General features: G+C 36.5%; 1 protein-coding gene across 1 annotated transcript in view; it reads right to left on the bottom strand.

Annotated features, from left to right (window-relative positions):
• Positions 1 to 513: 513 nt before the first annotated feature.
• Positions 514 to 27,968, bottom strand: part of antxr1c (ANTXR cell adhesion molecule 1c) — a 34,682-nt gene continuing 7,227 nt past the window's right edge. Inside the window, exons 2-18 of the mRNA XM_065257604.2 lie at positions 26,139 to 26,210; positions 21,532 to 21,603; positions 20,844 to 20,925; positions 20,710 to 20,740; positions 19,141 to 19,214; positions 18,972 to 19,040; positions 18,685 to 18,765; positions 18,540 to 18,600; positions 17,178 to 17,276; positions 16,964 to 17,033; positions 12,630 to 12,708; positions 10,573 to 10,668; positions 9,998 to 10,036; positions 8,813 to 8,911; positions 7,380 to 7,547; positions 7,186 to 7,266; positions 514 to 2,663 (exon numbers count right to left, since the gene is read on the bottom strand). Coding sequence (XP_065113676.2) covers positions 2,412 to 2,663; positions 7,186 to 7,266; positions 7,380 to 7,547; positions 8,813 to 8,911; positions 9,998 to 10,036; positions 10,573 to 10,668; positions 12,630 to 12,708; positions 16,964 to 17,033; positions 17,178 to 17,276; positions 18,540 to 18,600; positions 18,685 to 18,765; positions 18,972 to 19,040; positions 19,141 to 19,214; positions 20,710 to 20,740; positions 20,844 to 20,925; positions 21,532 to 21,603; positions 26,139 to 26,210 — 1,525 coding nt within the window. The 3' untranslated portion in view covers positions 514 to 2,411. The remainder of the gene's footprint in view (positions 2,664 to 7,185; positions 7,267 to 7,379; positions 7,548 to 8,812; positions 8,912 to 9,997; positions 10,037 to 10,572; positions 10,669 to 12,629; positions 12,709 to 16,963; positions 17,034 to 17,177; positions 17,277 to 18,539; positions 18,601 to 18,684; positions 18,766 to 18,971; positions 19,041 to 19,140; positions 19,215 to 20,709; positions 20,741 to 20,843; positions 20,926 to 21,531; positions 21,604 to 26,138; positions 26,211 to 27,968) is intronic.

Raw genomic sequence — 27,968 nt, 5'->3', positions numbered from 1 at the left:
TTCTTTGTCTAGTGCTCTTTAAAGCCCTTTCCTTTTATAAGGTTTGTGTTTGCAATCTACTCTCAGTTTTTATTCACTAAATCAGTTTGTTCTTCCACCTGTGTTGTCTGTTATCTGCCTACACAGCACATGTTATTTGTCCCACCCCATTCCCCATTCCTAGTGTTCCCATAGTTCCACAGCAGAAAATATCTCCCATTGTTCACCCTCTTCCTTTCGTCAGCCAATCCTTCTTGTGGAAGAGACTGGGTCTTGCTCCATATTTCCCTGCTACAACCTTTTCAAATTTGTATCAATAAAAAGAGCATTTATAATCTTCAGTGAAGAAACAAAAGGTCGTCAGCCACCAAAAAACACTTCCCAGATGTTTAGGAAAGATGAGAAAACTATCAACGTTTGAGGAGCACACCTACTAGAAATATAATACTTACTTTTACATTTATGCAAAGCACCAATCAATATTCTACATTTCACACACTCACCCCCCCTCCCAATAACTAGACAAATGCCAGAAAAAGCTTGAAAGTCAACCTTTATTGATACTGTGGAAAAAGTAAACATTTATGAGCCTTTCAATAGATGCTTCAGTATTGTTGTTAATACACTTATTACATTGTAACACAATATAATTGTGAATTTATAATTCTGGTTTCAGCGTTTTGTGTTACTGAAATACTACAAATCAATGTTCAGATGCCACAAGCAAAAAATAAAAATAAAATCCAATCGAAAATGCATATATCCAACAGCATTATACCGCAATCATCGCATATAATGCCTAATAATGATCTTTCTTGTGATTTGAAAGTTTTTGCTTGTTCACAGCTGAGTACTTGTTTCATATTGCTTACTGATTGCAAAACTACATGAACGGGAGAATGAAATGCATGCACCAATTTTGAATAAAACAATGTATAAACAGTGCTACTGTATCATACTTGAATGAAGTACAAAAGAAAGGTTATAAAAAAAACCGTACAAACCGAAGGCACTGGTTGTTATTTGATACCGTGTGATTTTTTTTCATTTTCTATATTTGGCTTCATGCACAGTATCCTGTTTTAAAAAGAGGACACCTTGTCGTATTCAAGTACCTTCGTTCAGGCGTGGGGATAATAAATTAGATGCTGTGAACTGCCCTGCAGTTGCAATTATGTTCAATGGTGAAATGTAGATGAATATTAACATACAGTACAGGTGTGGAATACAAAAAACATGACCTGACTTTCAACCTGTACGACTAACATAACAGGCAAACAGATGAGGTGAATTTCAAAAAACATGTCAAGCTCATTTAACACTGATATCAAAAGAAGAAAATAAAACATCAGGTTTAAAGACCACAAAGCCTATTTTTAGGACTTATATTTTGGTTTGGTGACATTTTTATGACCACTACACTTTATAAAATGCTGGGTTATTTTTAACCCAGCGTTGGATTAAAAAGGGACAAATCCAGCCGTTGGGTTAAATTTACCTTTTTTTGACCCAACAATTAAAACAATCCAGCATATGTTAAATAACCACTCAATAGGTGTTTGTGTAATTATATCCTTTCCAATTATTTTTTACCATAATGCCAAAATGTCCCTTTTCCATGTTTGGTAACAATAATGTATAAAAAGTATATGGTATTTAAATTGAAATAAAATATATTTACATTTGGGGTGTGATGTTACCTGGTTAATTTTCTCTGAAATTCACCCAGGTAAAGCTCTGTAAAATTTTGACCATTCTTACCACTTTCTAAAAGTCCAGCAATTTGAGTCATTTGCCTTATATGAAGGAACTTACAAAGACATTTAATTGTGATGCTAAGCAGCCTTTGCACATTCATTACTTGCATTCTTCTTACATTTTAACATCTGTCCCACTTTCTCTGACCAGAGACTCACCTGAGAGAGACTGTAAAGTCTCTTGACACAATTTTTGGGAGAAATAAAACAAAATAAAATCTACAAGCAAGGCACATGATGCTGTACAGTATAACATAACATCTATTACTGGTTATTCGAGAAATGTTGCCATCTTTTGCTGATATCATGGGATTATTCTTGTGTTCATGTTCAATTGAACATAATATTAAAAACACATTCCTTTAAACAAGCACAAGCTCTCCAGCCTGGATACAATGGCGTATTTCAGTCATTGTGAAATACTAAAAATGATCTTTACTTATCTGCTTATGGAAAACTCAGTAGTTGAATTTTTTGTCACAACAGTTATTTACTTACAGAGATTGCTTTTCTTAAAATTTTTGCTGCCCAGCAACAAACTACACAACACATCGTGATTCATAATCTAACTTGACTGATAAATACCATGTGCATTTTTTGTTATCCTTTGGCGAGAGAAGCGATTTATTTGGCTGTGAATTGCACTGCAAGGGGGAGGGGGGCTGCATTTTTATCTCAAGGTTGACCATTGAGGTTGGGAGGGGGGCGTGCCGGAGGGGGACAGGGTGGTCCTGGGGGTAGTCGGGCAGGCGGTGGACCAGGCGGAGTTTGAGCCAGAGGCGGTCCTCTTGGGGGTGGGCTGTTTGGAGGGGGGGTGACCGGGCTGGGAACCGCACGATAGTCTGGCGGGGGTGGAGGAGGACTCTGAGCTCTCGGAGGGGCTTTGGCCGCCTCCTCTTTCACTCTTGTGAAGTTGATGCATCGACCCTGAGGGGACAACAAGAAGAAAAACAACGTTTCACACCAGTGAGGTAATCCTCTCGGCTAAAAATGGCTGCATTCCAATACACAAGAATTCATTTGTCCTATTTTCCAGAATCTTGCTGTGGTAATGACACCCAGATCTGAGCATTTCTTTCTCTGCTTTACTAATTTTTAGCCCTCTCTCCTACACACACACATAAACACACACACATCTCACATATTGGCTGAAGCCCTGTGAAAACCACAGATGAAATCACCCAGAATTATAAATTACACATCATGGAAAGTCTAAAATCCTCTATAACCCCAAACCTCCGGAGAGACTGTCTGGACTTTATCAACATTAGACAGTTTTATTTGTAAACTATATACAATATATATTTATTTGATTTCTTGATGTAATTAATTAAGGGCCAATTATCTTCACCTAAATGAATCCAAGACTGAAGTGATAGTGTTTGGTCCACTGAGTTTTTCTGATCCTGTAATGAATGAATTAGGTCATCTTAGATCTTATAATTACGCAATGGAAACTAATTTTATTTATTTTTTAATTGTGTTTTACAAATTCATTTTATGCTATACCTTTTATACACATTCCTAGTGTTATTGTGAACAATATCTGTGCATGCATTTAAAAAAAAAATGGTTTCTTTGCTCCACCTTAAAACAAAGGTGAAAGGGATCTTTGCAGCAATGCCAATTGATGAAATTTCATGTTTTCATTGTGCCTATAGAAGATCCGTAAATCCACAAAGATTAAAATCTCCTACCCAAGAGATATTCTTTCTAAAAGTAAAGCCTCATCCACACCTTCCTAAAGTGCCTCATTCAAACACCCCCCCACATACAGTATCTATGTCACTGTGTGGAAAGATTTGCATAACACCTCCCAAATGCATGCAAAGAATTGTATTCTCGCTGTAGTATTGTTGCCGCCGCCATGCAGAGGAGACGCTGTGCTTTGGAAGCAGATATTGCAAATTTGCGAAGGGACGTGACATTTCTGTCACAGTCTTGAAGTATTTGGCCAATCGGAATGTACTGCCGACCAATCAGGCGGGGCATAGAGAAAGGCTTTAAAAGTTTCACAATATGTGGAGAATAATATGTTTTTGAACCTTAACAGTAAAACAGAAGTAATGATTGTCTTATTTTTCCCATCGTGACGTATATCTAAATGAAAAGGCTTCTGAAATGAGACAAACAGATAGGGCGGGACTTGAATTTGTCCATCGAGAATTAATTGGATTTTTGGAAGTTGAGTCATGTTGCTTTTTGCTAAACGGTTAGTAAAGCGAGATTGTTTCAAAGAGGGGAGGAGATTTGCATTTTTCAATTAAAGATTATCATTGCACGTGATTTTTTTAAAGTAACAAAGCTCACTGAAAAGTCATTTCTAAAAAAAATACAACAATATTCCAAAAAATTACGTTTTTAATATTAATTTCCTTGTGACTTTAAACCACATAAAAGCATTGCATTACACTAAATACAGAAAATAATGTTCTTTTTAGCAACATCGACCCCTTAAAATATCCTGTTTCATGGTGCATGAGTTTAAAAAAAACACTTTGGAAAAGGGAGTCGGGACGAGTACCAAAACACACTTGTAGCCAATCAGCAGTAAGGGGCGTGTCTACTAACCCAGTGGTTTTCAAACTGGGGGCCGCAAGATGGTGCCGGGGGGGGGGGGGCAGTTTTATGAAATCTTTTGAAATACATTAATTTATCATGAATTCTGTGTAATTAAACCTAAAAAAATAAGGCTACTAAGCAAAATCACTACTTTTTTGTATAATTTAATGTTTTTTTATTAAAATGTTGAGTTTTAGAACAGTTTTTTGTCACAAATTTTCTTTGGGGGGCCGCGAAGGAATGCACCATACACAAGGGGGGTCGCACACTGAAAAAGTTTGGGAACCACTGTACTAACCAACATCGTTGCCTGGGTTGCGTATGTGTGGGGAGGGTCTATTAAAAGAAGGTCCAGATTCTGGACTATTCTTGGGTTGGGGGCGTGTTTGTTTAGGTGATTTCAAATGTCAACATTGGCTTTCAGAGATCATGTACCTCGCCTTTAAAGAAGTAAAATGGGCAACAAATGCCATTTCATGTTGACCCTTAAGTCAGCATCCTTTAAAGGGGAGGGGGGATAAAGCTATTTCAGACAAAGCAGTTGGACATATGACAGAGTATTTCTGTGCCAAATGCACTTTGCCAGGTGCAAGTTTCGTAAAGTTTTTTCGGACTTGAAAAATGTATATGAAATAATCTTGCTTTATTTCTTTTATGGGCAATTTCAGTGCAGGAAGTACAGTAGAAGTCCTTATACGGGCATTTTAACCCGAATAACGCAAGCACACACCAACCAAAAAATGACATGAAATCAACGTCAACCAAAGAAGTGTGTTTGTTTGTGAGAGAAATTTAAGCTTATTCAGCTTCCCAGAACCCAGTATTATGGAAACAATGAATATAGTTTGTGGGGTAGCAGTTGAGTTGTGCAAGTGTGTTTGTTTAACGGTGGATTTTGTTGAAATGGGGTGATCCAAACTGTGGCATAAGTTGCAGATGGTAGGTAAAACTGCATCAAATGTCTGTGTGTTGTTGGCAATGGGTGCTTAAGTGCATATAATGTAAACCACACAAACATGTAGTGAATCATAAGTTATCCAGAGATAGTGGGATAATGTTTTGTGTGTGTTGCTTGCTTGTGACTTGCTCTGCCCGCGGTACACCCCCAGGAGGTAAGTTTTTTTCTGGGAATGTAGCGGTATAGATCTTTCTTTATAAATCTGATAAAACTAAAGACTCTTTGGGGATATGAAGGATGCAGTCCTACTCTATAGGTAATCAAGATTACCATAAGATTAGCAGAAACAACATGTATTAAGTGACCTTTAAGTGTACATTACAAGACTGGTGGTGAGGTAGGTGTTTTCAACAGGTCCACGACAAAGAAACAAACATGGCTGAGGTAAAAGACCTTCTAAAACATCTGCAATTATAGCTGGAGCCATAAACCTGAAGTAAGTCTCAAGACGATGCCTGAAGTGTTTGATGTGGCCGTTTTGTAGAAACAGCGGTGTATATGACCTCATACACTAACCTCTACCAGAGCGAGTGTGTGAGGGGGCGTTTGCTGATGGGGAGGGGGGTCACACTGAAAGCCTCTAATTAAACCTCAGAGTTTTGACCCACCGGATTTTACGTCAGAGCAGCTGAAACAGCCAGTGGAAAACTGATCTCTGCGCATTGTGGTAATGAATGCAGAAGCATGATGAAGAGGGCTTAGCCATAGCGCAGATGAGAAAACCAGACTGGGAAGAGATAATAATACACTATAGAGGACAGGCAAACATATACACAGACATATTCAGTACTGCTGAGCTCTGAACCTAACCAAAAGAATTCAAACGAAACAACCTCGTCGTATGAAAAATCACGGTGGGAATGCACAGCTATGTGCAACCACATGAACTATAGAGGAATGGAAAGTAAAAGAGTTATTAAGTCAGTGGGTACCAGCAGCGGTGTGGTTACCATCATTTATCAAAATATTGTAGCAAAATAAACAACATGAGGGTGAGGAAATGATGACAACATTTTCATTTTTGAAAAGGCGGGCGAACTTTAAAAAATAAGTTGCCATGACCTTGACTTCAACTTTAGTAGATGTCACTATAGTTTTAGTTTAAACATTACACCAGTCAAATGTCCTAGTATAAGAACCACTGGATATGGTTTATACTTTAGTAATGTAACTTTATACAGGAAATGATGCCTTTTTGTTTTCCATGCCTGAAAGTGAGAGAAAGTGAAAGAAATGTCTGTCTGGGCATTTTTCAGCCCTATCGTCACAAACCACAAAGCAGTCGAGAGTGAAACAGGGTAAAGAGGCGAGAACCAATCCTCTGCAAAAAAACTTTGCATCATGCAACCTTCTGCTTAAGGCCATAGCTGTGATTTTGTATCTGCCATGTGTCATTCAAAATTTGCATGGAAGAGATGCATGTAAAATAGTCATGTATGTTCCTTAGCTGCTGAATTTGATAGATATTTCTTAAACATTGAGTGCCAGTTAGAAAGGTTTTGGTCGATTTTCTGCAAATAATTCACAGTTTTAAAGATGCGTTACTAGATCACTGCCAATGTTAGGCCAATGTTAGACAAAAAAGCAAGACAAAATCACTACATTTATGTTTTGTTTCTTTTCTGTGGCTACTGATTTGATGCAGGTGGCAAGCTGTGACTGATGTTTCTTGGCACTCGTCACGGGTTTGGCTTCCGGAGCATTTTTGGACTGGGTTGACAAATTAAAGGTCAAGAAATGTCTGGCCAAGTATGATGTAGCCAGGGCTAGGGCAGAGCCAACCAGTCAAAAATCCATAGGACTACGTCTACTAAATGGCTAAAGCTTTTGGTAGAAACTAGTTGAGGGTTTAACACACTTTTTACACCACAGCTCTGGAAAAGCGATAATGGAGGTCAGGTTTTTATGGGCTTTGGCTTAGATACTCACGTGATCTCCTGGTTGAGGTCTCATAAGTGAAACTTGGTCGTATCCACGGCGGAAAAGAGCCAGAATTGCATCGAGTTTACCCTGAACATAAAAAATTAGCTATTAAACACACAGCACTTAATAAAACAACACAATAAATCTATAAAGTAAAGCTTATGATAGGCTTTAAACGTCATTGCACGATAAATCCTTACCCTAATGGGAGAATACCACTTCCTGTCTTGAGCTTGCCTCCTGCCTTCTGACTTTCTAGGTTTGGGTTCAAACGGCTCAAACTCTTGCTCAGGCATCTTTATCACAGCATTCTTGGGCTTTTCAAGCTTAGCACCTTCTTCAGTTGATCCTTTTCCTCCCCAGCGAACCTGGACCATAACACAAAAATGTCTTTTTAGATCACAGCTTCAAACAGACTTGGAATATTTATTAGATCTTTAAGCCAAAAGTGTGTTTTTCACATTTTCTCCTGAGATATTTTCATATCTTACTTCTAGGTCTGTTGTAGATATTTGAACTGATAGTGTTTGACATATGGGAGTATTATAGTTATGATAGCTGCTTGAGTCTAGAGCAGTCGCCGGCCCTGTACTCTTCTATCTCCGCTAACTTCTGCAAATCTACCCTTCCTTCTGGAAGTCTGCGTTCAGTGATCTTGGTGGACAAATTTCCAAAATACATCAGCTGAATCTCTCTTTACATCAAAGAAATTCCTAAATACACAACTGGAAACTTGACTCAGGCATGGAAAGTTTTCAACCAATGCGACCTTCAAACTAATCCTAAAAGGGTGAAACTATTAGTTTTAAAGGTAAATTTCCAATATTTTACTATGTTCTTACAACTTAGACAAATTAATACATACCTATTATTATTCAATGAGTGCACTTTATTTTTGTACAACGCGTCGTGACTGTGCTAGCATTTAGCCTAGCCCCATTCATTCCTTGGGATTTCCTTTAAAGGAATACTCCACTTTTATAAAAAAATAATTCTGATAATTGTGATGCATCCACCGCAACCTTACGTATTATGTAATCACGTTGAAAGGTCACGCGTTACATGTGTGAAACGCACATTTGTGGACCATTTTAAACAATAAAGCGACACAACGACATAAATTAGTATCATTCCACATACAACAACATCAGAATGGTCCTCTTTCTCCACTTTCACTTGCAAACACTGGAGCGATAGTTTCGCAAACGCCATGTGTGACCTTTCAACATGTTACCGTAATATGTAGGGTCAAGCTGGCGCATCACACAGCAAGACGAGAAGCTGTGGTTTAAAAGTACGTTGACAAACATTTTGTTAGATAAGACCCTTATGCCTCGGTTGGGATCTTTTAGAGCCCTTTGAATATGCATTTTTTTACTGCATTAAACTGTTAACTGTTGAGGTCCACTAAAGTCCACTATATGGAGAAAAATCCTGATAAAAAATATTTTTTTCTTGACAGAACAAAGAAAGACAAATATCTTGGATGATATGGGGGTGATTATCAGAATTTAATTTATGAAAGTGTAATAATCCTTTAATAAAAATCAAACCTTGTGATTCAAAAGTGCTTGTGGTTCAATAAATAACCAGCAACTAACTGCAATAACTTTTCATTATTGAATGTACCAACCTCCATTCTTTTAATTCCTCCAACTCCTCGACCACCATAATATGAAGCATCTACGGTGGGCCACTTCTTTTTTGGCATTCCATCCTCATCGTCTGATTCCTGAAAATGATGCACACAATGAGACACAAAAACATCCGCTCACAGGAGTAAACGACTCATGCAAACATTGCTGCTTTTTTGACATGCTGATGTTGTTATACTTCAACATCTTGTGGCTTTCATTAAGGTCTTGTCATGAATCTCTTAGTTAGATAATTCAGTTTCTTGTTACTTTGCGGCTTAGATGTTGACATGGGAACTGCTACCAAAAACGTTTAGGAGACGAGGCCAATTTACATCTATTTGAACGAACAGTACACTTGAGAGATCATTATTAGTGGATGTTAAAATGTGTTGAACTCATTATCTGTGCAAATGGGGTTTGAGGCTTATGATAGATCTTTCGTTTAAAGAAGAAAGGCAGCTGTATTAAATGTGTGTCTCATCCTAGTTCCTTTATTTATTAATGAAATTTGTTGTTTTGGGAGCCTGGATTCAGTAAACATTTGGACATGTTTGGTTGTCTTAGATGTAATTCGATTACAGAATCTTCAATTAATATCAGGCTGCAGTAGTGGCTGGTAAGGGACTAAAGTGTTTTTGTTTGTTTGTTTGTTTATTTATTTATTCATCATTAAATATTTTAATTTTAAAATGATTTGCAATATATCATTTACTTATTTTTAACCTGTTTAAACAGTCTTTTCCTCTGGATAATTTGGGGGGGCAGCGCCCCGTGCCCTCTATTGACCAGCCCGTAACTGGTATTACTAGGAATGGGGCAAAGAGCAGCAGTCAATATGGAAGTCCCGCCTTCCAATTAAAGTGGCCAATCGTCAATTGCTAAAGATGAATGATTGTTGGTGGAAGAAGGAGCTTTGTACAAAGATATAAAGATATATATATTTACTCAAATTAACACTCATCGAACGCAAAATGTGAGAAACAAATTAGCATGCTGACATTTTTATGAATTTTAGCCACGGCTCTCTTAACAGGTGTTTTCAACTTCATGCAAAGACCTAATGCTGATGGCAAGCTATGCTCACTAAGGATTATTTATGCAGTTGCCTAAACATTACACCTATCCATAAAAAACCTGTGACTATAACTGGTAATCCTCTAATTGATAAAATTATAACTCACTGGCTCTGGAGGTGGAGGAGGAGGCGGTTCTTTGATCACCTGCGAAAACAAGCATGTTTAATATTAAGGCATATAGCCCAGAATATGTCACATTATCAAAACACAAGTGAATATATGTGACTCTGTCTGTGAAAACCCAGCTAAAGTCATTTTTGTGATTTACTGTTTTTATATAAAATCATCCTAAATAATGTAAATAACATATAACCTAAATATCTTTAATATTGCCTAAGTAAGGTCATATCAAAGATTGAAATGAAACTGAAATCAGTGACTGAAATCAAACTTTGATGCTCCTAATCTCATAATTAGATTGAGACTTTAGCCTGGATTATACAGACATGGTCACATACAGTATGCATTATTTAGAATAGCAAGCAAATCTTATCCACATTGTTCATTTCATCAAAATCTTATACTGCTCATTTGAGTTTAAATCGCTTAATAACAGCGTTTACGGCAAATCCTTATGCCCTGGCTTAAAGATGAACACAACACTGGAAGATAAGCCATGAAAACACATGAAAGTTTCTCAATGTCAGGTAATTTAGATGATAAATGAGGCGTAGACTTACTACAGTGCAGCAAAGCGGCCAAAACCACCACATGAACAACAGAGCCAATAACAGAAATAACACAAGAAGAGTGATTAAGAGGATGGTGCCATCAAACTGAGAGAGAGAGAGATAGAGAGAGAGAGAGAGAGAGAGAAAGACAGTGAGAGAAAGACATTATTAACAAAAATAAGTGCAATGAAAATACCACTGTATTATTATACAAAAGGTCTAAACACTAGATCAAATCTTAGCTTTTATGCTTAAAGGGACACTCCACTTTTTTTGAACATAGGCTCATTTTCCAGCTCCCCTAGAGTTAAATATTTGATTTTTACCGTTTTGGAATCCATTCAGCTGATCTCTGGGTCTGGTGGTACCACTTTTAGCATAGCTTAGCATAATCCATTGAATCTGATTAGATCATTAGCATCGCGCTCAAAAATAACCAAAGAGTTTCAATATTTTTCCTATTTAAAACTTGACTCTTCTGTAATTACATTGTGTACTAAGGCTGACGGAAAATTAAAATGTGCGATTTTCTGGGCCGATATGGCTAGGAACTATAATCTCAAACTGGCTTAATAATCAAGGACTTTGCTGCCGTACCATTTGTGCAGCAGGCGCAATAATATTACGTAGCACCGAAAGGTGTCCCCTTGGTAACTTTCAATATCAGAGGAATATTTTCGGGCACTGCGTAATATCACTGCACCTGCAGCACCCTATGGTACGCTAAAAGTGGTGCCGCCAGACCCAGAGATCTGCTGAATGGATACGGTAAAACTCAATTGTTTAACTCTAGGGAAGCTGGAAAATGAGCCTATTTTCAAAACAAGTTGAGTGTCCCTTTAACATGAAATTTTTACACAAAGGTATACTGCGCCTTTATGGCCTGGTTTCACAGACAAGGCTTATAGCTAAAGCCAGGACTATGCCTTAGTTAAATAAAGATGTTAATGCATCTGTAATAAACATGCCTTAGAAAAAACATACATGTACTGGCTTGTATCTTGAGACAAATGAATAGCACTGGCTTATTGTAAGATCTGTATTTTCAGTTGAGACAGCTCAAACATGTATTTTAGTCTAGGACTAGCCTTAAGCCTTGTCTATGAAACCAGGGGTATATGTAATTAAATGATGGATACTTGACAATGACAATTTATTTATATAGCACAATTTAAAACAACAGCTGTTGACCAATGTGCTTTCCAAATAGATAAAATAACAGATAAAAGACAGAAGAGAAAAACTTGAAAGAAGCTAAAATATGAGATTTTTTGGTGAGTACATAACCCCTCGACTTCCATTTGTGCTATTTGCTTATTATAATCACTTAATAGTACATGGTCAGTAGGTGTGGCCAGGCTTCTGACAGGTAAATACCATAGTAGTAAACAGTAATCAGTCAACACTATACCAAACATGCGAAATATAGTTCCATTGTAATACCATCTGATGTGCTGTAAATACTAATAACTGTGCTATAAACTCTAAATAACATAACTGAATCAGTCCTTTACATACAAACAGTGTAAAAAGTGAAAAGAAAAAAACTGGCATATGTCAAAGAGGAAGAGCACAGTGCATTTTTAAGGCAATTTTGTGGGATGTGCAAAAAGCCTGCTCAGTCAAAATCAGAAACAGAAACTTTTGGGGCTTTTGGCCTGGGGCAAACTAAGCCCTTGTGGTTTAGCCCTTCATGTGTGTGTATGGGAATGGTGTGTGAACTAAGTTTCATGGAGAGAGAGAGAGAAAGAGAGAGAGAGAGAGGGAGAGAGAGAGAGAGAGAGAGAGAGAGAGAGAGAGAGAGAGAGAGAGAGAGAGAGATGATGATGAGATGAGAGGAGAACACAAGAGAAATAATAAGGGGTTGTGTGGAAAGGAGAGAATAGCACTAACACAACTTTGCAATGATTTTCAATGTAATGATATAATGACTTCAAATGATAATTTATATTGGTTGGTGAATTTAATTAAATATAATTATACATTTAAGACACTTGAAAACATTCAGTTGTCTGCTAATGTCATAAGCTGGCTGTGTTTTTGGGTGTGTTTGGAGTCAGACTTACACACTCTGTTGTGGTTATGTGTACGGAGCTGGTGATAAATGACAGACCCTCGTTCATGCTGACCTGCAGGTACACCACCCTAAAGTGTAGAAGACCAAACATCTTTTTTTTTTCACTTTAAAAACATTTTAATATTGCACAGCAATAAGTGAAAAACATAAATGAAATTGTTTATTTAAGTATTTATTATTTATTTTAGTATTAAACATATGAAACCTGCACATTTTTGTTCTGCTACTCATGCTGTAAATAGAAGGGTTTGTAGCTCTTTTGTTACGCAAAAAGAAAACTTTAAGACCATAATTATCACCCTTACAGAGCCCAGTAGGGTGCTGGTTAACTTTTGGTGCAGTCAGCTGTCTGGTCTTCCAAACATTCGATAAAAACAGCATTCCAGATTTTTAACATTCACTCATGAGGTTTCTATCTACAGAACAGGGTCAGAAATGCAACGGAGGCCAAGTTTGCTCTTTTGACAGATAAGCTCATCCTTCTCTGATGAAAGCATCTACAAGGTCCACATTCCACTTTTGGAAAAAAAACGAGTGAACATAATGACTTTTTCCAGATGGTAGTGATTGAGACACACTGCTAAGTTTGCATGTTTGCATATGTATCTGACATAAAGGGATAATATACAGTAGGCAAATCGTTATCACAAAATAAACATCTGACTCCAAATGTAAGCACTGTAAGCCAAAGTGGTTTTCTTTTGCGATAATGACCAGCTGACTTTACATTATGCCTATTAATATTCGGCTACTTACCAACTTAATTAAAAAAATTAATTTAACGTGAGAAAGAGGCCATAAAGTGCTGCAAGAAAGGTAAAACTAAACAAAGTACACAATCAGAACTCGATACGTATTTCTGAAGGAGGGACTTCATAGAACAAGGAAGACATCAGCCTGTTTTTAGGACAGTGAAAACAGCGGTAAACAGATAAGTAAATTGTAAATTGTGGGAAAAATAACGCGTGTTTTACACATGAAACATAAACACTTGTTACATTGCGCACTTTAAACACAAAGAAAGCTTCAACAACTCAGAAAGAACAGGAGCTTTAATGTATTGTTACAGCCCAATGCCTTTGCCATAGTAGATGAAACTATAAAGCCATTTTCGATAATTGTTTTTTGTGGGTACATAAGGTATTTTCATAATTTACAGGGTGTAGTCAGTGATTTTATTGCCGTCCAAATCTAGAATGTGTTTTTCTCTGACCACTTGCGTAAAAATGCCTGGGCGAATGACAAACACCAAGGTTGTGTAATAGTAATAATTTAATTGACGTTTTACAAAAGAGGATCAATGCATAAGTCATTCTGCACATCCATATAGACCGCTGAAAAGAATTATAAACTCACACATCCACCATGAATTTATTTTCTTTCAAACGCATGAGTGTTATCTCAGAGACGGCATGAAAAAATATTTTTACAGACATCTTCATGAGAAACAATTAGTGTACGAATAGGGCATAAGAAACGCTAATGGTGTGTTCACACCAGATGCGCATGAAGCGTTAAGCGTGAGTTATTTACATGTTAAGTCAATGCAAAAACATGATAGACATCCTGCGGCGGAATTTGCGCGAACTGAGCATTTCGGGCATTTGACGCAGCGCAAATTGAGGGAGTTAAAAAATCGGAACCTTGTCGGATTTTCCTGCCGCGTTAACCCGTCAGGAGCTTGCTCTAGAAGTGATGTTATTATGACTTAGCGAGCTGAGGCAGAAATACAAAAAACAATGGATGACAACATCATCGTCACTGTATTTGTACACCCAAAGCTGTACAACACACATTCGTACTTTATACAAAACTACAGGAATAAAAAGGATCTTGCTGGCAAGAAAGTGAGGAAGTCGGACAATCTGGTACATTGTAAAAACGCTCTCTCTCAATTTCAGCTATATAGATACATATAAACATTGAGACTACAAGCTAGCTTAAGCCGGCAAATTAAGCGCATTTCACATGAGAAAAACGTGGATTTCATGTGTGAATGACGCAAGTAAACTCAAAATGTTCAAGCATCCAATTGCAAATAGCGCAATTTATAGACCAATTTAGAGTAGACGTCACAGTTACGTGCGGTTGCAGAAAAACAGTGAAAATGAATTAGACACGAGTGAAAAGAGCAAGATAACTCACTAGAAAATGTCCTGTTGTGCTGTTAAGTGTCAGAATAAGAATGCCAAAGAAGATGGCTTTCATTTTTATAGAATACCATCGTCGAAGACATCATTTGAAGATAAACGTAGGTGTTTATGATTACAATAAGCCCTTAAACGGACAGAATGGAGCAAGGAAATCATCTGGAAATCTTTTAATAATTAGAATAGAAAATAAGTAGAGAAGATGTCCGGTGTTCTGTCGAAGTCTGTTCCCTCCATGTGTTTCTTATAGCGTTTTTATCACGTTACAATTATAATTTATTCAGAATAAATGTTTTTTAATACTGAAAAAGCAATAATATCACAATTTTTTTTAAATATTTCATAATTTTTTCGTTTTCTATTATTTCTTTTTATTTCCTTATATCTTAGCTTATGTCTTCTTCCTGTTTGTTCTAAAATTATTATGTTTACATACTTAATAAATATAGCACACACACACACACACACACACACACACACACACACACACACACACACACACACACACACACACACACACACACACATGATGTAAAAAGTGTTATAAATATATAACAGGCCTTTTTAATGTATGTTTAAACATAATACTTTTATAATAGTTTTAGAACAAACACGTAAGATAAATATAAGGAAGAAATAATAGAAAACAGGAAAATTATGAAATATTTAATAAACGCTATTATATATAATACATGATAGTATTGCTTTTATATGTACTTTAGCGATTCAGACTGTAAAAATAATTGATTTAGCAAAAAAGAACAATACATATACATTACATACATGCATATCAGTAGCCAAGCCATTTAAACTTTTTATCTATCTAAAAAATAAACGTAACGCGATTAAAACGCTATAAGAAACATTGCACTAAAGGGAAACATAGGGGAATCAGACTTCGACAGAACACCGGACCCATAAAAATCACGGTTTAATGCTAAAACACTTCACAACCCTACTGCGGAGCAGTCACTTTCTGCAACCAGTTTGGCTCCGCCGGCAACAAAACGTCATCTCTGTTTGCAAACACGAAATTGGTCTATTCGCTTCAGTAAGAACCTTTTATCCTTTGGTTTATAATTCACCTGCACTTCCAATTCGAATCTATGCTAAATCATTTGGTTTGTTGTCCTTAAAGAAGAAGCTTGAACTCTATGGTCTCCGGACTACTACCACAGAATTAGATAAAAAAGCGTAAATTGAAATAAAAGAAGTGTTAGGATTGAGGAGGGAGGCCACAACATTTGTCACTTCACTCGCAGACTAAAGGTACATGAAGGTCACAAACTTCAGAAAACCATATAGCCAAATAAGTACTCTATAAAGGGCTCTAAATTTTAAGTCATGCAAAAAACTACTGATCAAACTTTATTTTTAGGTGTGTGAAATGCAGAAGTTTTAAAACTCGTGTGGGAGAAAAAATGGAACTTCAATGGTCTATGGGAGCTGTAAATGGACAGAAGGAAATCGAGGATGAGGAACAAAGAGAAACTGAGGGTGTGGGTTGGATAACCGCAATGATGTGAATGACCCTGAAGAATTATCAGCTTTAATCACTCCTCAGAGTCGGTTATCATCTAAAGCTTACGCTCTAATTCTATTGATAGGAAAGCAAATGCTATTACAAAAAATATGACCACGAACCCAAATAAGGCCTTGTCCACACAAAGATGTTTTTGTTTAAAAACACATCTATGTCCTTTCGTCCATGCATCATTACTGTTAATGAAAACAAAGCTTTATGAAAACGCTCTCCAAAGTGAACACATGTGAAAGATGTTTTTGGCCCAAAACCAAGATCCTGGATGACAGTATACCACAGTTGCTTTTCCTGCCTTCCAGTTTGATAGCGTTATTAAAGCTTTATGTCAGTTTGTACAAACTACAATCTGCTTGGCCAGTTTGGCTAAACTGGTTGACTGGTTTCAGCTGGTTTTAGATGGAAGTAGGTTTAAGCTAGTCCTCTCAGCCTGGCAGAGCTGGTCTTTAAGCTTGGTCAAGCTGATGGGTCAGCAGGTTCAATCATGTAATACTGGTAAATACAGAGCCAAGAAGATGACCTCACAAGTAAACCAGACAGTTATGTAGGAAGTGGAATGTGACCTCTGACAGAGATCTTAAACATGGTCTAATGCATGAAAGATCTTTAAACCTTCATAACAAATACACTTACTTTCCAACTTCATCTATAACAGGCGCTGGACATAGCAAGAAAGTGTCTTCCACGGTCGCAGGCTTAAAATCTGTTAACACAAGAAGAAAATGTTCAGTAAAAAAGTTTAGTAAATCAAATAAAAAAGACATCAATGCAGATTTTATAACGTCATTTTCATTTTGCAAAAGTGCTCAGGCTCTTTTTGGGAATATCTCAAGAAAAAAACACTCACTGAGCGTGGATGTGTCGTTGATTTTGAAGCTGCACAGGACCTGGTCTATGTTTCTGGCATGTCGAAATCCGTTACCTCTCACCACCACTTGAAATGACTCTGTAACACAGATTCCCACAGTTTTCACTCAAAATAATGACCAGAAATCTTAACAAGTTACGTCATTTCCCTGCTAAAATATAGCTTGTCTGTCTTTTCAGCACATCGGTCATTGTTTTCCTGTTGAAATAATCAGAGGTCAAATAACACAGTGTAATATAAAACCACAAAGACATATTTTTCCTCTTGAGTAAATCTGTTTAACAGACTGTCATACATGTTTAACGCTCAAATTTTCCTTTATGAAAACTTGCCCATTTATTCATATGTATAACAGCCATTTTGACAAGTGTAAACACATCTAAATAACTGACAAATGCTCAGACAAACTAAAGGCACCATATGTAACATTTTTGCATCAAAATATTCAAAAACTACTAGCACATTGTTATATATTTGCATAAAATATGTAACAATGTTTGAATTCAAAGAATTAGCAGATTTAAGCAATGCTTCACCCCTGTATATAGGGTCAAAGATTTGTGATCGGAGTACTTACATGAATTAAAACAAGTCTTTGCCCACAGTAAAGGGCTAAAGGTTTCCTGGACAGGGTTTAGATTAATCCAAGACTAGGCCTTAGTTATATTAGGACATATAGGCAGTTTTTACAAACAAACCTTACAAAAAAATACTTTGAGACAAAACAATGGGACTGATATATGTTAAGATACATCAGTACAAAGTGTTAAGGCAGCTCAAACATGCATTTTAGTCTGAGATTAGGATAAGCCCTGTCTGGGAAACCGGCCCTAAGATGTTTTTGTTTATAGCGTAAAACTTGTAGCGTCCAGCACTGCAGTCTGTTCTTGCTTCTATCAAGCCACATTATAGACATACATTTAAATGCCATGGTTATAAAACTTTATTTTATTACATCATCCATGAACATGATCTGTGTGTTCTGTTGGATTGATTCCTATCGACAGTGAAGGTGTAGACTTCAACTCCCATTGGTTCACGCTCTTTCACAGCATCATCAAGCTATACTATTGTTTTTGTTTAGTGACCACTGACGACAAACACTACATATTGTGCCTTTATCTGAAAAACTTAAAGTGTTGAGTTATGAATTTAAATTCTTTTTACAATATGCTATAAAAATCAATTACACTTACAAAATGCTAAATTTCCTAAAAGACATCCTTATTAATATAAATCCATAACTACAAAACTCCATAATCAAGTAGTTTTTCTTAAATAAAGTTTTATTAAAAAGCTATTAAAAAACTAAAGCAAGGACCTTGTTGAATAATTTCATACCTCCAGCACATACACTTGATGGTTCAGCAGCAAGGATCTCAATGCAGGATTTTTTGATGATCTAAAAGACAAAATAACATTTCATTGGAATGCTTCTCTTGAAGAACTGTTTTTAATGAATCAGTAGCAGAAAGGTTTACTTTACCGAGTCAATCATTCCTCTCAGGGCCTGGAAACCTCCCAGGACAGGAAACACATGCTTACTGGTGTCTGCTATGGTAGCCAGCTAAAGAACAAACACAAGTTTATTTACTGCTCATCTAAGCATCAACTGGCTGGTTTGACCATATAAAGTACCAGAGATTTATATTCTGGTAACAACGTACTTGAACTTAGGAGTACCTCCAACTTTTAACACTGACATTTTTACTGTTGCCAGAATTAGTTTAATTATACACAAATGTACTTTAAAGACGTCAAACAAAACATCACCTGTGTCTCATTGAAGTCTTTAACTCCAACACAATAAACAATTGCACCCAACGTCCGAGCTCGTGCTGCCTGGGGTTAGAAATTAAACAAAAAATGACACAATTAATAAAAAGTTACACTCTTCAGATTCAATAAGTGGATGAATGCTGGACGTGGTTACATGAGTTACCTCTTGTTGAGCTGCAATCAGCTGATGTTCCTGTAGCTCACCATCCGTTAATGCAATTATGACACTTGCAGTTCCTAGAAAGTGAGGATCAAATCATCAGAGAAAGATAACAAACTGTATGACATGGCTATATGTATGGACAACCAATGTAGGGACAACCAAGTGTGCGTAGCCTACTAAACATTTAATTTCAATTTGCCGTTTTTTTATAGAGGGAGACAACTAAGGGTGTTTTCAGAGCTGAGCCTTTGTTTCGAACCTGGAGTGTTTTCTACCTTGGTTCGATTCATTTAGGCATATGTGGATACGGCAAATACACTCGGATTAGCACCAAATCAATCGCCTGAACGAGGTGGTCTCGGCCTGATTGCAAGCGAACTCTGAAGTGATTCAGTATAAGCACTTTGATCCAGCAGAACCAATGAACAGGTTATCTTGTTGCTTTATTAACCATAAACATACCTGATAGCTCTTTGGTGAGGAATTCTAGTGAGCACACTAATGCCATTCAATATCTTTTCCTTTGAAAATATCTTTAAAGGGATAGTTCACCCAAAAAGGAAAAATCATTTTCTCATCCTCATATTGTTCTAAACCTGAATTAATTTATTTTTGGAAGTCAGTGGTTACAATCAGCTATGTGCTCACCATCTTTTATCAAAATACATTTTTTTGTGTTCATCAGAAAAAAGACATTCATACAGGTTTAGAACAACATGAGGATGAGAAAATGATGACAGAATTTTCATTTAAGGTGACCTATCCCTTTAATTGCTCTTCTCTGAAATATAATAGATCTTGTATGACTGTTATCCCGAAACATAAACAGATGCACTCTAACCAATGTATTAACAAAGTTTGGTCGATTTGTAAATGTTGTGAATGCAAAACAAACCAAGATTAAATTGCAACATTGTAACCATTTAACCCCTGGTTTCGGAACAAAGCAATCGATCTACAGGTCTGAAAACACCCTAATAGACAATAGGTTTCCACATTATTATGACCATATAGTAAAAAAATGCTGGTACAAAAGCTGTCACTGGAGCAGTACCCTTTGAAAAGTTCCTAATATACCATTTAGCTACAGATATGTATACATTTAGTAGCAATATGTATGTCAGAATCCTGTCTTCTGTTTCTAGCTCCTCGTGACAGGGTTCTGGCAGTACAATGTTTTGTGTGGCAGCACCTCTTGTTTGGGCTGTGTTTCCGTGTCTCGTCTCCTGACCCTGTCCCCCTTGTTAAACCCCTTGTTATTGTGTGATTCATGTCACCTGTTTCCCTCTTGATTTGCTCCCTTCTTTAAAGCCCTTGTGTTTGCTGTCCTGTGCTCATTCGTTTTGGAAAACACATCGTCTTTGTAAACTTCTTGTAAGAACTGTTTAGTCAAGTGTAGTTTAAGTCAAGTTTATTGTTAAAGTCCTATGTGAAGTTAGTCTAGTCTGTTTGATGTTTTATTAATATAGTCATTGTTGTTTTGCCCCCTCGTGGATTTTTGTTTTCTTGTGAAGTGTACAATAAAAGCTCTGTTGAAAGTCAACATTGGGTGTTTTTAATAAAGCTTACCATAGTTTCCCTGGTATATTTGCTCATTTGCCTGTGAATGAAGATTTTTATAACATGATCAGAAACAATCAAAACACATGAAAGCAGCTCTATGCTACATCTGAGCGATAAATTGCTTTATAACATTTTTCTACCTTTTCTAAACCAAGGTGCATAAATGTATCTCCACCTGGGATCTCTCGTTTTAAAGAATTAAGTCCTTTCCTTATAATCTCCCTTTGAAAAGAAACAAGGAAATAAATTAATAAATACACAAACAGAGATAACAAATAATCAAACTTTTTATAACACGGTATGTGAAACTGTCTGTGAAACCCAGGTTAAACTCACTACAGCAGCAAAGTTTGATTTCACATTGATTTCAAATTTTTTACATGACTCAGTCAATAATAAAGATAACAAGGTTATATTTTCACAAAATGTTCTTTACATTATGTAAGATTTCAAACTGTTGGGGGTGCCCCCCCCATATGTAGGGTGCATCCCTTTCTCGACCCACAAAGAAAATTCATGACATAAAACAATCTCAAACTTAAAATTTGAATTTAACAAAACATCTAACATTATATAATGTAATGCTGTTGGTTTGAAGCCTTATTTTTCTGTGGTTTATTTACACAAAAGACATGATAAGTTAATGTTTTTTATAAAATGTATAAAACTGGGGGCCCCATGGCACCCAGTTTGGGAACCACTGATTTACACAAATTAACACAAACAGTAGACCACAAATTAAATGACTTTAGCTGGGTTTCACAGATTGGGTCACAAATTATAAAAGTGCAACTACTGTAGTGAAAAGAAAGTGTGATATCACTGCACCTGTTTTCAGTGAGTTTCATGATTGTGGTCCCTCTGCTTGAGAACACAATAAAGGACATTCGCAGCATTGGGCTGTGATAGGATGAAAAATTAGTAATGGTTAAACTTTAACTCAATCATAACATGCATATACGATCATCTGTGACACACTGTTTTTAAAGGAAGGTCACACTTAAAAAATAATATTTTTGTATTACGTAATAAAATATTAAACCAAGTGGCATTCATTTAGAAGACAGCACAGTTTTCAAGCGAAACATTACACAAATCATTTTATTAGGTGTCACTGTTTGGTTGTCAAATTTAACTATGTCAGCTATAAAGTGATCAAATACACCTGCATGTTGTTACTCAGCTTGAACACCTGTGTGAACTTTAGGGAAACAGATTTTATCCACTAAAACCACTTTGGGATCAACTTGTTAAAGTCATCATGAAACCGAAGTAGCGATTTTGTCATATTTTTCCCATTGTGATGTATATCCAAATGTGAAACGGCTTCTGAAATAAGAAAAACTGTAGGGTGGGACTTGAATTTGTCCACTGAGAACTGACTGGATCATTGGAAGTTGGGTCATGTTGCCAATTGCTAATCACTGCAAACCTGTCCTAAAGCCATTCGTCGTAACCAGAAGTAAAGAGAGATTGTTTTAAGGAGGGGAGGAAATTAAAGGTGAGGCGAGTTGCACGATCTCTGAAAGCCAGTGTTGATATTTGAAATCACCTAAACAAATACGCCCCTACCCCAACAGAATCTGGACCTTCTTTTGATAGACCCGCCCCACACATATGCAGCCCAGGGGCACGTTCAAGTTCAAAACCGTGCACAGCGTTTGGCTACGGTTTCCGGGTTGAACAACATGTTTCCTGGAAACGGTGTTCACCGGTGTCAACGGTGTTTGAGATACGTTTACTCTTGTTTGGTGGGTGTCCAATCAGCAGAAACATGTAAATAAACCACACGGTACTAAAGAGACAGCTCGCACAATGGTTTTAAGTTGGAATGTTGTCTTTCCTTCTGCACAGCAAGTGCAGTGACTTTAATATCGAGGGTATTTTACAGTATTAAACACGTATTTATAATGATTTCATCAGGCTCCAGAAACTTTTAAAAATGCACAAAAGCATGGCCTCTCAGCTACTGTAGTTGCAACTCTTGCGTCATCACAACAGGGTGTTCAATGCATCACTGTTTCTGTTTAATAAACGTTGTGCAACGTTTTGTCGGCACTGAACGCAGCCCAGGCAACAATGTCAGTTAGTAGACACGCCCCTTACTGCTTATTGGCTACAATTGTGTTTTGGTAGTCGGCTCAACTCCCTTTTCCAAAGCGTTTCTCAAAAATCTTGCACCTCGCCTTTAACATTTTGATTAAAGGGCACATGGTTTTTTTAAATAATGAAGCTCATAGGTAAGTAATTTTCCAAAAAATATTATATAAATTAAAGTTTTTAATTTCAATTTCATGATGACTTCAAAGGTGCCAAAGAATGCAGTAAAAATATGTTACATTGTTTTCTAATATCTACATAAGGTATGTGGCTTTATTACTGTAAGTGCAAAATGATCCATTTACAACCCTAGGATTTGCCCTCAGAATGAAATGATCTATTATTAGCTTATTTGAAAGTCAGTCAGTAGCTGATGGCTCTCAAAGCTAACTTTATATGTTTAAGCATGTATTAGACAAAAATACAGATTTTTAGGAATAAACAATTGTTTGGCGATTGGAAATATACGTTTCTGAGTGGTAAGTTTATTTGTTTTTTTTTCAGTACGGACCTACAAAATGTAAGTCTCAGTTAATGTCATAATAAAAATTCCCCCTTAATGCTAGCATATATAGCAAAAATCTGATTTGATACTTACTGTTTGACCTAAAGTGTTGCTTCCAGGTGTTATAAGTTGTGTAAGAGTGCAACCTGGTGGATAATAGCGGAAACACGGATTGCCAGAAAAACTCATAATTTGCGGGGAAGCATTTTCTCTTAATTCAATGGCGGGGAAAGAGTTAATTTGTAATTTAATGTTGGGGCGTATATCTCAACTTTTACATCACAGTTGGTATTATGTTGAGATAGGCCTGTTTTTCAGCGGTCTTTTGCGTGCACAAGGTTTACATAAAAATGAGGAAACAAATGCGTTTGAGGCTCACAATAGCCTCTTTCACACAGTAATTACGGTAAATTACCATGAATTTACCAGAATGAATTTACCAGTAAATACAAACATGTGCTGGTCACACAAGCAATGAAGTTCCGTCTTTTTACCAAAATACCGGTAAACTCGGTGAGAAAGCGGAAGTAACTTTCGCACGCGGCGAGCTCAATGTTGTATTTGTAAACTATATTTTATAACTATATATTTATAATCTATATTTTTTGATCACACATTGTGCTTACGGGGAAAATAACTGGTAATCTTACAACCACTCTTACTGGTAAATTGGCAGCACTGATTTACCGGAACGGTTCTGTTCACACATGACCTGTTAACTGCAATTTACCAGTAAATTTCCAGTAAAGACTGTATGTGTGAAAGTGACTAATGTTTAATTAGCATGTACATAGCTCTTATTATGCATCTACAGTATGCCTCGATAAATACATTTTTTATCTTTGTCACTTTTAAAAGCTTAAAAGAGTTCTGAGAAAAACATATACACATAGGTGTCATTTACACTGGGGACGCTGGGGACATGTCCCCACCACTTTTTGAAATGGCTGATTTTGTCCCCACCACTTTTTGAAAGCATTTGGTTAAAATGTTCTGAAAAATCAAGCAATACATGTGCGACTTACTCTGCAAAAATGACTTTCTTATGAGAAAACATGAGAAAAAATAAGATTTTTTTTTTCTTAAACACTTAATTTAAGCAAAAGTTTCTCACCCCATTGGCAGATATTTTTGCTTGTTTTAAGCACAAATTCACTTAAATTGAACAGTTTTTGTCTAAAAACTAGACGTATTTTCTTAAATAATTTTGCTCATTCTTAATTTAAGAATTTTTAGATATTTCTACTGAAAACAGGACAAAAATACTAAGTTAGAAAGTCAAATTTTCAAGAAAAAAAATCTTAGTATTTTTGTCTTGTTTTCAGTAAAAATATCTAAAAATTCTTAAATTAAGATGCTTTTTTCTTAATGAGCAAAAATCTAGTTTTTTGAACCAAAAGTATCAAATTAAGTGATTTTTTGCATAAAACAAGCAAAAAAATCTGCCAAAGGGGTAAGCAATTTTTTCCTGAATTTAGTGTTTAAGAAAAAATTTCAAGATTCTTTTGCTTACCCCATTGGCAGATTTTTTTGCTTGTTTTATGCACAAAATCACTTACATTTGGTATTTTTGGTCTAAAAACTAGACTTATTTTCTTAGGTCATTTTGCTCATAATAAAGAAATAGATGCTTTTCTTTATGAGCAAAATGACATAAGAAAATAAATAAAAATACTAAGATTTTTTTTCTTGAAAATCATTTTTTGCAGTGTACGACTGGTTTTGTGGTCCAGGGTCACATATGTTGCGTTGTGTGCTTATGGTGTGTTTTCTTTTACATATATAATAAATTTCATTGTAATCTTTATGTAATTTGACTTAACGTGCTGCTGTTTTCTACAGTATGGTGCTTTGGCACTGTTCGGTTGAGCTGGTGTTGTAGGGACTGTTACATGTGCAGTCGACATTGTTGAGGGTTTTATGCTGAGTATTTTTGTGTTGTTGACCGGCCTACGCTATGCCCATTTTGGATGCGCCGTTATTCAATATTTTTCCCGTCCTGCTGTAATGTTTTTTCATCTGATCTTTTGCCCCCACCACTTTTCAACACAAACTGACGCCCCTGCATATACAGTACCATACTGTGCTAGCAAATCCTACTGACTTGGTTTGATATTTTGTAATCAATACAATGAGATGCACTTATGGTCAAAAGTTTAGAAACACTTGACTGAAATGTTTCCCATGATCTTTAAAATCTTAATCTGAAGTTTAAATGCTTGAAATTACATTTGTAGACCAAAATATACCAAAAATTCCAAACAACTTGTATAGATAGATGACTAAGACTGAATACTGAAGAAAAAGCAGCTAATAAGAGCTCAGATTAGATATTCTGTAATGGGGAAAATATAAATAAAGAATGAGTAATGATTCAAAACTTTTGACCGGTAGTGTATACTTCACCCAAAAATGAATATTCTGTCATCATTTACTCATCCTCAAGTTGTTCCAAACCTGTAAAAATAGTTTTGTTTTGCTGAATACAAAGAAATACATTTTTAATCAAGCAGGAACTTGGAGCACCATTGACTTCTACTATAGTAAGAAAAAATACAATGGATGTTAATGGTGCTCCAAAACTGTTTGATTCAAAATTTCTTTCTTCGTGGTTTGGTTACAAACTTTGCTCAAAATTTTTTTATTTTTTAAGAAATGTATACAGGTTCAGAACAACTTGAGGGTGAGTAAATGATGACAGAATTTTTTTTGAACTATCCCTTTAAGTGTAACTACTTTTGGAACCACTATACATCAGAAATCTTACACAATTGTAACATTCACAAAAACATGACATTAAGTGAAAGATCTCTTTTAAAAGTTTTTGTACCTTGTGAACTTCTCAGCCAAATGTTCAACAAAAGAGTAAATCTCATGCCAGTGGTGCTTGACACTGCCTGACCTGCGAAGAAATAGGTGACATGATTAATAAACACCAGTTCCTTCTTTAATACCCTTAAAGAGATCAATACAATGGTGTGGCTAATTCATTAGCAGTAATTCCGGGAAAGAGCAAAAGCACGCCCATCTAATTTAGTCTCTTTCCTCCCCTGAGGCACAGCTGTAAACGCTGTGTGACGCTGGTCATTTCTGTTTCAGTCCCACAGAGGCTACCTTGACTAATTCATTAAGGCTGGGTGACAAATGGGTAGCGAGAGAATTGAGTCTAGTGGTCTGTGAGTCAGTTTTAACTAAAGTGAGTCTCTCGCATGATGCTTTCTGCCAGCTTATGCAACTGGTTTAGCTAGACATAACATTGACAGATGCCTCCATTGATCTCTTTTTGTTTGACAAGTGCTTCAAAGGAACAACTCAACTGGATAAATTGTATTGCTGTTGGTAAAACGATGTCTGGTTAATCTGAATTTCATCTTGAAAAGATGTTTTTGCTACTCATGCCGGCCAATGGCTTTGTTTAATCCCAATGTAGAGTGATGGATCTTCCCAAAAACCTCTTTTTGGAAAAACGTGGGAGGAAGATGTTTTCATAACACGTTCAACGAAGACGGGCCGGCATGTAGCCGGAACGCTGTGAAACGGCAAACCAGAGTTAGGTAGATGTGAATCTGGCATGAATACGCAGGTCACGCTAAGGCCTTGCCACAGTTCAACTTTACATTTTCTAACATCACAATAAATTCTGTTTGTGTTGGAAGCAAGACTTTCTTGAGGTAACAGCAGTCATGGGATTGGTGCCTAGCTTGCAGTTTTCTCACCTGTGCAAACAGCGTTGGAAAAGGAAGCGGTCTATTCTCAAGTGAGATCCTTGATGAAATATGTTGTGGTGCCCCTCTTTGATCTAATTTTAATGGGTTATACTAAACCATATATGGTCCATATAATGTCTTACAGCAGGATTTCAACTGCATAAATCATCTCTAAAGATCAACCATATTCACAGCAAAAGAAACTAAAGTACTAAAGAGCAGTTTAGCAGAACAAGTCTCAATGTTCCTGATATGCTACAGTGTTTATAAACAGCATTAATATGGGCTGGATTCACTGAATGGTTGTGCCATATGTGCACAGTATTTCTGTGGAAAAACCTGCATCTGATTTACTAGTAATCTACAACACAAGTGTTAAAATGTGCTAAAATAGTGCTGAACTGTTTAAAAATTAAATATTACACTGTTCTCTAGAATGCTTGATTCTGATCCTAAGTAGAGCCCGACCGATAAAGGATTTTGAAGGCCGAAACCGATACAAATGTTTGTTGGTATTAAAATCCGATATTCCGATATATCGGCCGATTTTTTTTCCAGAAACACGCAACAAAACATTAACAGATTTCCCTAACATTAGTTATTTGTAGTTATTTATGAGTTTTAACTAAAATAATATGATAATGCATTTTAAAAAGAAACTTGTTTCTTTTATTGTCTCGTGACCAACTCACCATGAACTCACATTGTTCTCTCTGCCCGACTCTGGCTGGATCAGCAGGTTGCAGGATGTGTGATGCATTATACACGAGTGTTGCCAACAGGGAGGCTGTAGAGTGCCCTTTGGTGGACAAACTATACAACGGCAACACTCATGGTTGAAGGCTATTTTGTCAAGTTTTTTTATATTAATTTATCGGCCATTATGAATGCCGACAGCGATAGTTTGGAAAATGCCTCATATCGGCCTATAATATTGGCCTGCCGATAATATT

This window comes from Paramisgurnus dabryanus, chromosome 1 (genome assembly GCF_030506205.2).
Source record: "Paramisgurnus dabryanus chromosome 1, PD_genome_1.1, whole genome shotgun sequence".
In the NCBI taxonomy this organism is placed as follows: Eukaryota; Metazoa; Chordata; class Actinopteri; order Cypriniformes; family Cobitidae; genus Paramisgurnus; species Paramisgurnus dabryanus.
Note: the sequence above shows the minus strand (reverse complement) of the source record. Positions and strands in the feature narration are given on the sequence as shown.